Raw genomic sequence first — 12,174 nt, 5'->3', positions numbered from 1 at the left:
TGTTACATGTTAATGTGTCCCCCCCCAGGGCTGCTGTGTTACATGTTAATGTGTCCCCCCCCCCAGGGCTGCTGTGTGATGATCTCATGGTGGGGGCTGAGGATGAGGAGGACTATTCCTCTCCAGAGGAAGGAAACCTGCTGTATAAACTGTACAGTCTACAGGACCTGCTGCTGTTGGTGCGGAGCGACGTCTGTCAGGCCTATACCCGCAGGCTGGGCACCAGCAACAAGGTCTGGACAGAGATACAGGGCCTTCAGAAACTATTCACACCCCTTGACTTTTTACACATTTTGTTGTTACAAGGTGGGATTAAAATGTAATTGTCATTTTTTTGTGAACGATCTACACAAAATACTCTGTAATGTCAAATTGGAAGAAACATTTGTAAAACACTAATACATCTTGATTACATAAGTATTCAATCAATCCCGAGTCAATACATGTTAGAATCACCTTTGGCAGCGATTACAGCTGTGCGTCTTTCTGGGTAAGTCTCTAAGAGCTTTGCACACCTGGATTGTACAATATTTGCACTAAGACCGCTCTCAACGAGCTGTATAAGGTCAATTGGTAGAGCACGGCGCTTGTAACGCCAGGGTAGTGGGTTCGATCCCCGGGACCACCCATACGTAAACATTTATGCACATATGACTGTAAGTCGCTTTGGATAAAAGCGTCTGCTAAATGGCATATTATCTATTATTATTATAAGAAAATGCTCATCCAGAAGCGGCGCTCCTAGTGGCCGGGGACTTTAATGCAGGCCACCTTAAATCCGTTTTACCTCATTTCTACCTGCATGTCACATGTGCAACAAGAGGGAAAAAAACTCTAGATCACCTTTACTCCACACACAGAGACTCGTACAAAGCTCTCCCTCGCCCTCCATTTGGAAAATCTGACCATAACTCTAACCTCCTGATTCCTGCTTACAAGCAAAAACTAAAGCAGGAAGCACCAGTGACTCGGTCAATAAAAAAGTGGTCAGATGAAGCAGATCCTAAGCTACAGGACTGTTTTGCTAGCACAGACTGGAATATGTTCCGGGATTCATCCAATGGCATTCAGGAGTATACCACCTCAGTCACCGGCATCATCAATAAGTTGTAGTCTGCGCTCCAGCAGGTATATCTCACTGGTCATTCCCAAAGCCAACACCTCCTTTGGCCGCCATTCCTTCCAGTTCTCTGCTGCCAATGACTGGAACGAACTGCAAAAATCTCTGAAGCTGGAGACACTTATCTCCCTCACTAACTTTAAGCATCAGTTGTCAGAGCACCTTACCGATCACTGCACCTGTACACAGCCCATCTGAAATTAGCCCACCCAACTACCTCATCCCTATATTGTTATTTATTTTGCTCATTTGCACCCCAGTATCTCTATTTGCACATCATCTCTTGCACATCTATCATTCCAGTGTTAATACTAATTGTAATTATTCTGCACTATAGCCTATTTATTGCCTTACCTCCATAACTTGCTACATTTGCACACACTGTATATATATTTTCTGTTGTATTTTTGACTTTATGTTTTTTTACCCCATATGTAACTCTGTGTTGTTGTTGTTTTTATCGCACTGCTTTGCTTTATCTTGGCCAGGTCGCAGTTGTAAATGAGAACTTGTTCTCAACTGGCTTACCTGGTTAAATTAAGGTTAAATAAAATAAATAAATAAAATAAAAAAGTCCATCGACGACTTCGTCCCCACAGTGACGGTACGTACATATCCCAACCAGAAGCCATGGATTACAGGCAACATCCGCACCGAGCTAAAGGCTAGAGCTGCCGCTTTCAAGGAGCGGAACACTAATATGCCCTCAAACGAACCATCAAACAGGCAAAGAGTCAATACAGGACTAAGATTGAATCCTACTACACCGGCTCTGACGCTCGTCGGATGTGGCAGGGCTTGCAAACTATTACGGACCACAAAGGGAAGCACAGCCGCGAGCTGCCCAGTGACGCGAGCCTACCAGACGAGCTAAATACCTTTTATGCTCGCTTCGAGGCAAGCAACACTGAAGCATGCATGAGAGCACCAGCTGTCTCTGGAAATACCTCCCCATAATGTTTAAATGATTGGAATGGGATGATGTCTTACATGAAAAAAAAACACATTTACATTACCAAGTACATTAATGGGGTAAACCTTCTCTAAGAGAATGTATTAGGCTGTTTGAGAGAAGATTTGAATCCTAATCAACCCATCCAATGTGAGTACATCTGTTGTTGCAGTACAGTAGATCATTAAAGCTACAGTAGTCAAGCTGCTTATGCTGAAAAGCCTTGTTAGTGCATAGGTCAAATTAGCTTTTGAATTTCGTGTATTTTTCGGCCTCAGACAAAAGCTAATATTTCACTTAAAGCAGTTTTTTGTTTTAATACACTCCCCACTCCCTCTCTGTAAACATGTACCATACATCTGGTATATGCTGAGTAAACCTTCAGTAAACCTTCAGTAAACCTGTGTGTTTGTGTCCTTCAGGTGGTTCCTGTCTATATCCTGTCCAAGATGGAGTACCAGCTTTCTTATGGAGTGGAGAGTCTAACTAAGACTGAGGCCTGCCGGCTGTGGGCTGAGACACGCCTACACTCCAGCACTGTCTGCTATATAGGTAATATACTACTACACTGTCTCCTATAGAGGTAATATACTACTACACTGTCTCCTATAGAGGTAATATACTACTACACTGTCTCCTATAGAGGTAATATACTACTACACTGTCTCCTATAGAGGTAATATACTACTACACTGTCTCCTATAGAGGTAATATACTACTACACTGTCTCCTATAGAGGTAATATACTACTACACTGTCTCCTATAGAGGTAATATACTACTACACTGTCTCCTATAGAGGTAATATACTACTACACTGTCTCCTATAGAGGTAATATACTACTACACTGTCTGCTATATAGGTAATATACTACTACACTGTCTCCTATAGAGGTAATATACTACTACACTGTCTCCTATAGAGGTAATATACTACTACACTGTCTCCTATAGAGGTAATATACTACTACACTGTCTCCTATAGAGGTAATATACTACTACACTGTCTCCTATAGAGGTAATATACTACTACACTGTCTCCTATAGAGGTAATATACTACTACACTGTCTCCTATAGAGGTAATATACTACTACACTGTCTCCTATAGAGGTAATATACTACTACACTGTCTCCTATAGAGGTAATATACTACTACACTGTCTCCTATAGAGGTAATATACTACTACACTGTCTCCTATAGAGGTAATATACTACTACACTGTCTGCTATAGAGGTAATATACTACTACACTGTCTCCTATAGAGGTAATATACTACTACACTGTCTCCTATAGAGGTAATATACTACTACACTGTCTCCTATAGAGGTAATATACTACTACACTGTCTCCTATAGAGGTAATATACTACTACACTGTCTCCTATAGAGGTAATATACTACTACACTGTCTCCTATAGAGGTAATATACTACTACACTGTCTCCTATAGAGGTAATATACTACTACACTGTCTGGGGTGATGTTATCTACCCTCACCACCTGGGGTGATGTTGTCTACCCTCACCACCTGGGGGCGGCCCGTCAGGAAGTCCAGGATCCAGTTGCAGAGGGAGGTTTTCAGTCCTATGGATCCCCATTAGCTGCCAAGGCAGCAGCTACTCTTCCTTGGGTCCAGCTAAATTAAAGCAGTTATACAATTTAAAAACATTACAATACATTCATAACAGATTTCACAACACACTGTGTTCCCTCAGGCCTCTACTCCAATACCACATATCTACAGTACAAAATCCATGTGTACGTGTGTGTATAGTGCGTATGTTATCGTGTGTGTGTATGCATGTGTCTGTGCCTATGTCTGTGTTGCTTCACAGTCCCCGCTGTTCCATAAGGGGTATTTTTATCTGTTTTTTAAATCTAATTTTACTGCTTGCATTAGTTACTTGATGTGGAATAGAGTTCCATGTAGTCATGGCTCTATGTAGTACTGTGCGCCTCTCATAGATCCAGCAGCAGACTATGATCGATAATGTTAAAAGCAGCACTGAAGTCTAACAAAACAGCCCCCACAATCTTTTAATCATCAATTTCTCTCAGCCAATCATCAGTCACTTGTGTAAGTGCTGTGCGTGTTGAATGTCCTTCCCTATAAGCGTGCTGAAAGTCTGTTGTCAATTTGAGGACTGTAATATAGCATTGTATCTGGTCAAATATTTTTTTTTCCAAAACTTTACTAAGGGTTGGTAACAGGCTGATTGGTCGGCTATTTGAGCCAGTAAAGGGGGCTTTACTATTCTTAGGTAGTGAAAGGACTTTAGCTTCCCTCCAGGCCTGGGGGCGCACACTTTCTAGTAGGCTTAAATTGAAAATATGGCAAATAGGAGTGGCAATATCGTCCGCTATTATCCTCAGTAATTTTCCATCCAAGTTGTCAGACCCCGGTGGCTTGTCATTGTTGATAGACAACAATAATATTTTCACCTCCTCCACACTCACTTTACGGAATTCAAAATTACATTGCTTTTCTTTCATAATTTGGATGTGTAGTGTCAGCGTGTGTTGCTGGCATGTCATGCCTAAGTTTGTTAATCTTTCCAAATAACAAATCATTAAAGTAGTTGGCAATATCAGTCGGTTTTGTGATGAATGAGCCATCTGATTCAATGAATGATGGAGCTGAGTTTGCCTTTTTTCCCAAAATGTCATTTAAGGGGCTCCAAAGCTTTTTACTATCATTCTTTATGTCATTTATCTTTGTTTCATAGTGTCGTTTCTTCTTCTTTTTATTCAGTTTAATCACATGATTTCTCAATTTGCAATACGTTTGCCAATCGGTTGTGCAGCCAGACTTATTTGCCATACGTTTAGCCTCATCCCTCTCAATCATACAGTTTTTCAATTCCTCATCAATCCACAGGGATTTAACAGTTTTTACAGGCATTTTCTTAATGGGGGCATGCTTATTAGTAACTGGAATAAGCAATTTCATAAATGTGTCAAGTGCAGTGTCTGGTTGCTCCTCATTACACACCACGGACCAACAAATATTCTTCACATCAACAACATAGGAATCACTACAAAACTTATTGTATGACCTCTTATACACAATATTAGGCCCAGCCTTTGGAACTTTGGTTTTCCTAGATATGGCTACTATATTGTGATCACTACATCCAATGGATTTGGATACTGCTTTCAAGCAAATGTCTGTGCTGTTTGTAACTACCCTAGTAGGTTGACTGATAACCTGAACCAGGTTGCAGGAACTGGTTACAGTTTGACGCTTTTTCTTGAGTGGGCAGCTTGATGAAAGCCAGTCAATATTTAAATCACCCAGAAAATATACCTCTCTGTTGATATCTCATACATTATAAAGCATTTCACACATTATCCAGATACTGACCGTTAGCACTTGGTGGTCTATAGCAGCTTCCCACCAGAATGGGCTTTAGGTGAGGCAGATGAACCTGTAGTCATATTACTTCAACAGTATTTAACATGAGATCCTCTCTAATCTTTACAGGAATGTGGTTCTGAATATAAACAGCAACACCTCCACCATTTGCATTTCTGTATTTTCTGTAAATGTTATTACCTTGTCATCGAAGGTAATACAGTGCATCCGGAAAGTATTCAGACCCCTTGACTTTTTCCACATTTTGTTATGTTACAGCCTTATTCTAAAATGGATTAAATAAAACAATTTCCTCATTCATCTACAGACAATACCATATAATGACGAAGTGAAAACAGGTTTTTAGAAATCCTTGCAAATAAAAACAAGATACCTTATTTAAATTAGTATTAAGACCCTTTGCTATGGGACTCGAAATTGACCTGTGGTAAATTCAATTGATTGGACATGATTTGGAAAGGCACACACCTGTCTATATAAGGTCCCACAGTTGACAGTGCATGTCAGATCAAAAACCAAGCCATGAGGTCGAAGGACTTGTCCGTAGAGCTCCGAGACAGGATTGTGTCGAGGCACAAGTTTGGAACCACCAAGACTCTTCCTAGAGCTGGCCACCCGGCCAAACTGAGCAATCGGTGGAGAAGGGCCTTGGTCAGGGAGGTGACCAAGAACCCTATGGTCACACTGACAGAGATCCAGAGTTCCTCTGTGGAGATGGGAGAACCTTCCAGAAGGACAACCATCTCTGCAGCACTCCACCAATCAGGCCTTTATGGTAGAGTGGCCAGACAGAAGTCACTCCTCAGTATAAGTCACGACAGCCTTCTTGGAGTTTGCCAAAAGGCACCTGAAGGACTCTCAGACCATGAGAAACAAGATTCTCTGGTCTGATGAAACCAAGATTGAACTCTTTTGCCTGAATGCGAAGCGTAACGTCTGGATGAATCCTGGCACCATCCCTACGGTGAAGCGTGGTGGTGGCAGCATCATGCTGTGGGGATGTTTTTCAGCGGCAGGGACTGGGAGACTAGTCAGGATTGAGAGAAAGATGAACGGAGCAAAGTACAGAGAGATCCTTGATGAAAACCTGCTCCATAGTGCTCAGGACCTCAGACTGGGGTGAAGGTACACCTGAAAATAGCTGTGCAGCAATGTTCTACATCCAACCTGACAAAGCTTGATAGGATCTGCAGAGTAGAATGGGAGAAACTCCCCAAATACAGGTGTGCCAAGCTTGTAGCGTCATACCCAAGAAGACTTGAGGCTGTACTCGCTGCCAAAGGTGCTTCAACAAAGTACTGAGTAAAGGGTCTGAATACTTATGTAAATGTGATATTTCAGTTTATTGTAGTTTTTTTTTTACAAACATTTCTTAAAACCAGTTTTTGCTTTGTCATTATATTTTAGAATAAGGCTGTAACGTAACAAAATGTGGAAAAAGTCAATGGGTCTGAATGCTTTTCAAATGCACTTTACAGTGTTGTAACAATTTGCAAATAGTTAAAGGTAAAATAAATAAACATAAATAAATATGGGTTGTATTTACAATGGTGTTTGCTGTTCACTGGTTGCCTTTTTCTTGTGGCAACAGGTCACAAATATTGCTGCTGTGATGGCACACTGTGTTATTTCACCCATTAGACATTGGAGTTGATCAAAATTGGGTTTGTTTTCGAATTCTTTGTGGATCGCTGTAATCTGAGGGAAATATGTGTCTCTAATATGGTCATACATTTGGCAGGAGGTTAGGAAGTGCAGCTCAGTTTCCACCTCATTTTGTGGGCAGCGTGCACATAGCCTGTCTTGTCTTGAGAGCCAGGTCTGCCTACGGCGGCCTTTCTCAATAGCAAGGCTATGCTCACTGAGTCTGTACATAGTCAAAGCTTTCCTTAAGTTTGGGTCAGTCACAGTGGTCAGGTATTCTGCCACTGTGTACTCTCTGTTTAGAGCCAAATAGCATTCTAGTTTGCTGTGTTTTTTTGTTAATTCTTTCCTATGTGTCAAGTAATAATTTTTTGATCTGCAATGATCGCGATCATGATCTGCAATGATCGCGATGCAAGACTTCACATAGACAAGATGGCGTATTGAATAGAAATCGGTACGAAACACCTCAAGATAAAAACATAATATTCAAAATCAGTAAGTTAGACTAAATATTAGCATTTCATATATTCGCAGTTAATATAATTCAATCTGGATAATAACATAAAACAGATCATAAGGCTAGAGAAATATATCGACAAATATTACATCAACACGCAACACCCAAACATGGCGGAAGATAAGCGAGGAGAGCCGATCCCCAAAAGGAAACGCGACTCATCGACTGATACAGATGATATATGCTTTTCACCACTGGGTATGGTAAGTGTGGAAAGCGACCTGTTGAAGTCGATAAATGACAAATTGGGCATACTAGAATTGGTCAGTAAAGACGTAAAAGAGTTGAAGCGAGTCTTCAAATGAGTGCGATAAAAAGCTTTGGTAATGGAGAAAGAAACCAAAGAATTAAAAGTGACAATCTCTAAAATAGAAACGAACGTTAGGGAACTAAAAAAGGAGAACAATCTTCTGAGAGAAGCCTTACTAGACATCCAAACTAGATCGATGAGGGAAAATCTAGTACTTACAGGTATTCAGGAAAAGGAGGGAGAAATAACAGAGAATGTTATGAAGGACTTCCTGCATACAGCCTACAAATCCCACTCGAGGCTGTCGATAAAATCCAACTCGAACGTGTACATCGTTTCGGAAAAAGAGGACAGAAATATGAGCGCCCAATCGTTGCCAAATTTGCTTTTTTTAAGGAGAAAGCTATGGTGAAGAGCCTGGGAAAAAGACTTGCTGGCACGAAAATAGGCATGAATGATCAGTTCCCGAGGGAGATTGTAGAAAGGCGCAAAGTTCTGTATCCAATCTTCAAGGAAAACAGATTAAAAGGGAAACGTGTTGCATTAGTGGTGGATAAATTATATATTGACAACCAAATGTTCAGAGACACAAAGACTACTCCATGGCTATTCTAAGTGGTAATAGAGGAGTCAAATATTGGAGCACCTGATAGGGATTGTAATATTAAATAACATTTATAGTAAGTATAGTATTGTATAAAAGGATAAAACGATATAACAAGCAGAATAATACATATTTAAATACAAATAATTAGAACATGGCTTTTTTTGGCGGGAGGTTGTTGTTTTGGCGGATGGTTGTTGTGGTTGGTCCTGTGTTCTCTCTGGCGTCCTTTCCCCCTTGCGGCAGATGTGGATGCGGGTGCGTTTGCACGCTCGGCCCATTTCTTCCCCAGTCAACCATGTGGTATGCATTTTTGTGTTTGAAAAGGTGCGGCGTTAAATGAGTGAGAGGGGAAATGGTTGCATATCCCGGAGCCGACCGGGTGTCTAGGAGCAGGGGTACAGAGAGAGAGCTTTCAATTTTGTATAGATGAGGGATATACATTTTTAAATATAGTATACATCTAATCTAATTTTTCATTGTCCTATCATGATGGAAAGATCCCTAACCCTATAACCTTGACACCCACCTGAGCGACCCATACACCAAAGAGAAGTTCCCATCTCTTTTATGGACCTGCTGTGAATATGCAGCCTAAACAGAGAAATAAATGCGGTCAGAGACCTACTAGAGCAGCACCGCCCCCTCAAGATTCTGAGCCTGCCTGGCAGGGTTGGTCCTACAAAGCCAGAGCCCCCTGATGGGAGAGCATAATATACAAGGAAATTCTCAAAGCTGCTAATGAGAACCTTGACGACCTTTTACCTAGCCGGTGGGGATTCCGGTGGGGTACGCCCACCCAGGTAGTGGCAGTGCTGGCAACACTGGCTGCAGTAACCCATGGGGAGGGGGTCACACTCGGACAATCAGAGAGGGGGTTTATCATTGTAGCCCAGGTGGCACAAAATAATCAAAGGTCTGACCGCACGGAGATGCTTGGGAAAATGGTTACAACAGGGGATCAGAGTGTTTGTGTCTCAGGTGAAGAGGGTGATCTGATCTCCATCACCTAGGACTGGACATAGATTAAGTAGATTAATCAAATCTCACATTGTTATCAATTTCTGCTCAATCTGCATGCTTTCTCAGTCAGCTTTAACTGTATCTGCACTCGTAGATCAAGTTATTTCTCGAGTTGGGCTCTGGGATATAACAGCTGTTGAGTATCTGTTTTTATGGTGGACTGTGGAGGGGAGGGGTTGAGTGTGTTGGAGTATGTGAGTATGTGCGTGTGTGCTTGTCTGACGTATGTTGTGGGGGGGTGGGGATGTTGGGGGGAGGGTATGGGATGGACCGCGGGAATTATTTGCTGGGATAATAATTACTTGTCAATGAATTAAATGTAATACAATGGCAATCCGGGTTATATGTTAGAATCCTACGCGTGAACTGCCGACATTATTACGCATATTAATTGATAATGATGGAAAATAGGATATGCATAATAAAAAAAAAAATAGTTATATAGATATATATATATATAGAGGTGAAAGCATTGGAAATGCTTTTGGCGGTTAATCTGCTTCTGTTTTGTGGGTGGCACTGTGTGCTGTTTTCGATGGATGGGTCCTGGCCTCTCGGGGGCCTAGGGATCCGGAGGGACGTGGGTGGGATGCTGATCACTGGGATGACGACCCAACTTGGGATGGGGAGGGGCTTTAGCGGGGGAATTAGTGGAGAACAATTGAAGGGTTACTCCGTAGCAATGCAAATATCACGGTACAGCTATATGGACACTCAATCATTACGCTATTTTTTATTGGTAAATTTACAAACATATATAATGATAAATAGACTTGAAACTTGTATCTCATTATGGTGTATGGTGAAATAAGTATAGCCAGTTATAATTGTAATGGCTTAGCTGATAATAACAAAAGAAGAACAATATTTACATGGCTCAAAGAGAAGGAATATAATATCTATTGTATACAGGAAACTCATTCAACAATTCGAGATGAAGTAGCGTGGAAAAAAGAATGGGGGGGGGGAATATACTTCTCCCATGGGCAAAGAAATTCAAAAGGGGTGATGATATTAATTAATAGTAATTTCGATCCAAATGTGCAAATTGTACAAATAGATACACAAGGTAGATGGATTATTTTAAATATGTTATTGGACCATAAACAGATATGGCTCATTAACCTTTACGGACCAAATAATGATGATCCACAATTCTTTGACAATATATATAATAAATTATCAAGCCTGCAAGCAACTCAAGACAATATTATTATGGTGGGGGATTATAATACTGTTTTAAATAGCTCAATGGACCGTAAAGGAAATCACACCACAAACAATCACCCACATGCTCTTAAGGAAATTGTGAATGTCATGGATACATTAGAACTAGTAGATATTGGAGGCTTAAATATACTGATCTAGTGAGATATACATGGCGGAGACTGAATCAAGCTAGTCGTCTTGACTTCTTTCTTATCTCATTCTCGTTGGCACCAAAAGTAAAAAAGTGTTGATAGGGGACAGAATGCGGTCAGACCATCATATAATAGGCATATACATTACTCTTACTGAATTTCCACGTGGGCGAGGATATTGGAAATTTAATCAAAGCCTATTGGATGATAATTTATTTATAATTAGAACAAAGGAATTTATAACTGATTTTTTCCAACATAACATAGGTACAGCGAATCCCCTTATTGTATGGGACACCTTTAAATGTGCCTTTAGAGGCCATGCAATTCAGTACTCATCTCGAAAACAAAAGCAAGTTAGGTCAAAAGAGTTTATACTAAGAAAGGAAATAGAAAGTCTAACAGAACAGATAGATGGCAATAAAAACTGTAACATAGAGGCTCAGAATAAATTAGAGGAAAAACAAAAAGAAATGGAGAAACTTATTCAAGAAAGATCAAGTGTAACATATTATAAAAATAAAGCAAACTGGATGGAATATGGGGAAAAATGCACAAAATTCTTTTTAATCTTCAACATAGGAATGCTACCAAAAAGAACTTAATGAAACTGGTTACAATTGACGGAGTCACCATAATTCACCAAATGACATTTTGAAGGAAGAAACAAAGTACTTTAAGCATATGTTTTCTTTTCAGTCGCCTCCATCTCCTCTAACTGAAGCTAATTGTAGAGATTTTTTTCTATTGATAATGTCAAATTAACAGCCACACAGAAAGACTCATGTGAAGGTGAAATTACAGAGGAGGAACTTCTGGATGCAATTAAAGACTTTAAGTCTGGGAAAACTCCAGGGTTGGATGGCATACCAGTCGAGGTATACCAAACCTTTTTGATATACTAAGAGGACCGTTATTAGCATGTTTTAACCACTCCTATGTAAATGGTAGATTATCTGACACTCAAGAAGAAGGACTGATCTCATTATTACTGAAACAGGATACAAGTGGAAAATATAAAGATCCAGTCCATTTACAAAATTGGAGGCCCCTTACACTTCAGTGTTGTGATGCAAAAATCCTAGCAAAATGTATAGCGCATAGAATTAAAAAAGGTATTGCCGGATATTATTCATTCTAATCAGACAGGTTTTTTACATGGAAGATACATTGGAGATAATATAAGGCAAGTATTGGAAACATTAGAACACTATGGAAAATATGGGAAACCAGGCCTGCTATTCATAGCAGACTTCGAAAAAGGGCATTTGATAAAGTTCGACTGGGGTTTATATATAAATGCCTGGAGCATTTCAATTTTGGAG

General features: G+C 40.3%; 1 protein-coding gene across 1 annotated transcript in view; it reads left to right on the top strand.

Moving 5' to 3' along the window:
- ice2 (interactor of little elongator complex ELL subunit 2) overlaps window positions 1-12,174 on the top strand; it is a gene marked incomplete at its 3' end in the record, with an annotated part of 64,782 nt that overhangs the window by 24,342 nt on the left and 28,266 nt on the right. The window contains exons 10-11 of the mRNA XM_045212792.1: window positions 67-233; window positions 2,495-2,624. Of these exons, the coding sequence (XP_045068727.1) occupies window positions 67-233; window positions 2,495-2,624 (297 nt within the window). The remainder of the gene's footprint in view (window positions 1-66; window positions 234-2,494; window positions 2,625-12,174) is intronic.

This window comes from Coregonus clupeaformis, unplaced genomic scaffold, assembly GCF_020615455.1.
Source record: "Coregonus clupeaformis isolate EN_2021a unplaced genomic scaffold, ASM2061545v1 scaf0051, whole genome shotgun sequence".
In the NCBI taxonomy this organism is placed as follows: Eukaryota; Metazoa; Chordata; class Actinopteri; order Salmoniformes; family Salmonidae; genus Coregonus; species Coregonus clupeaformis.
Note: the sequence above shows the minus strand (reverse complement) of the source record. Positions and strands in the feature narration are given on the sequence as shown.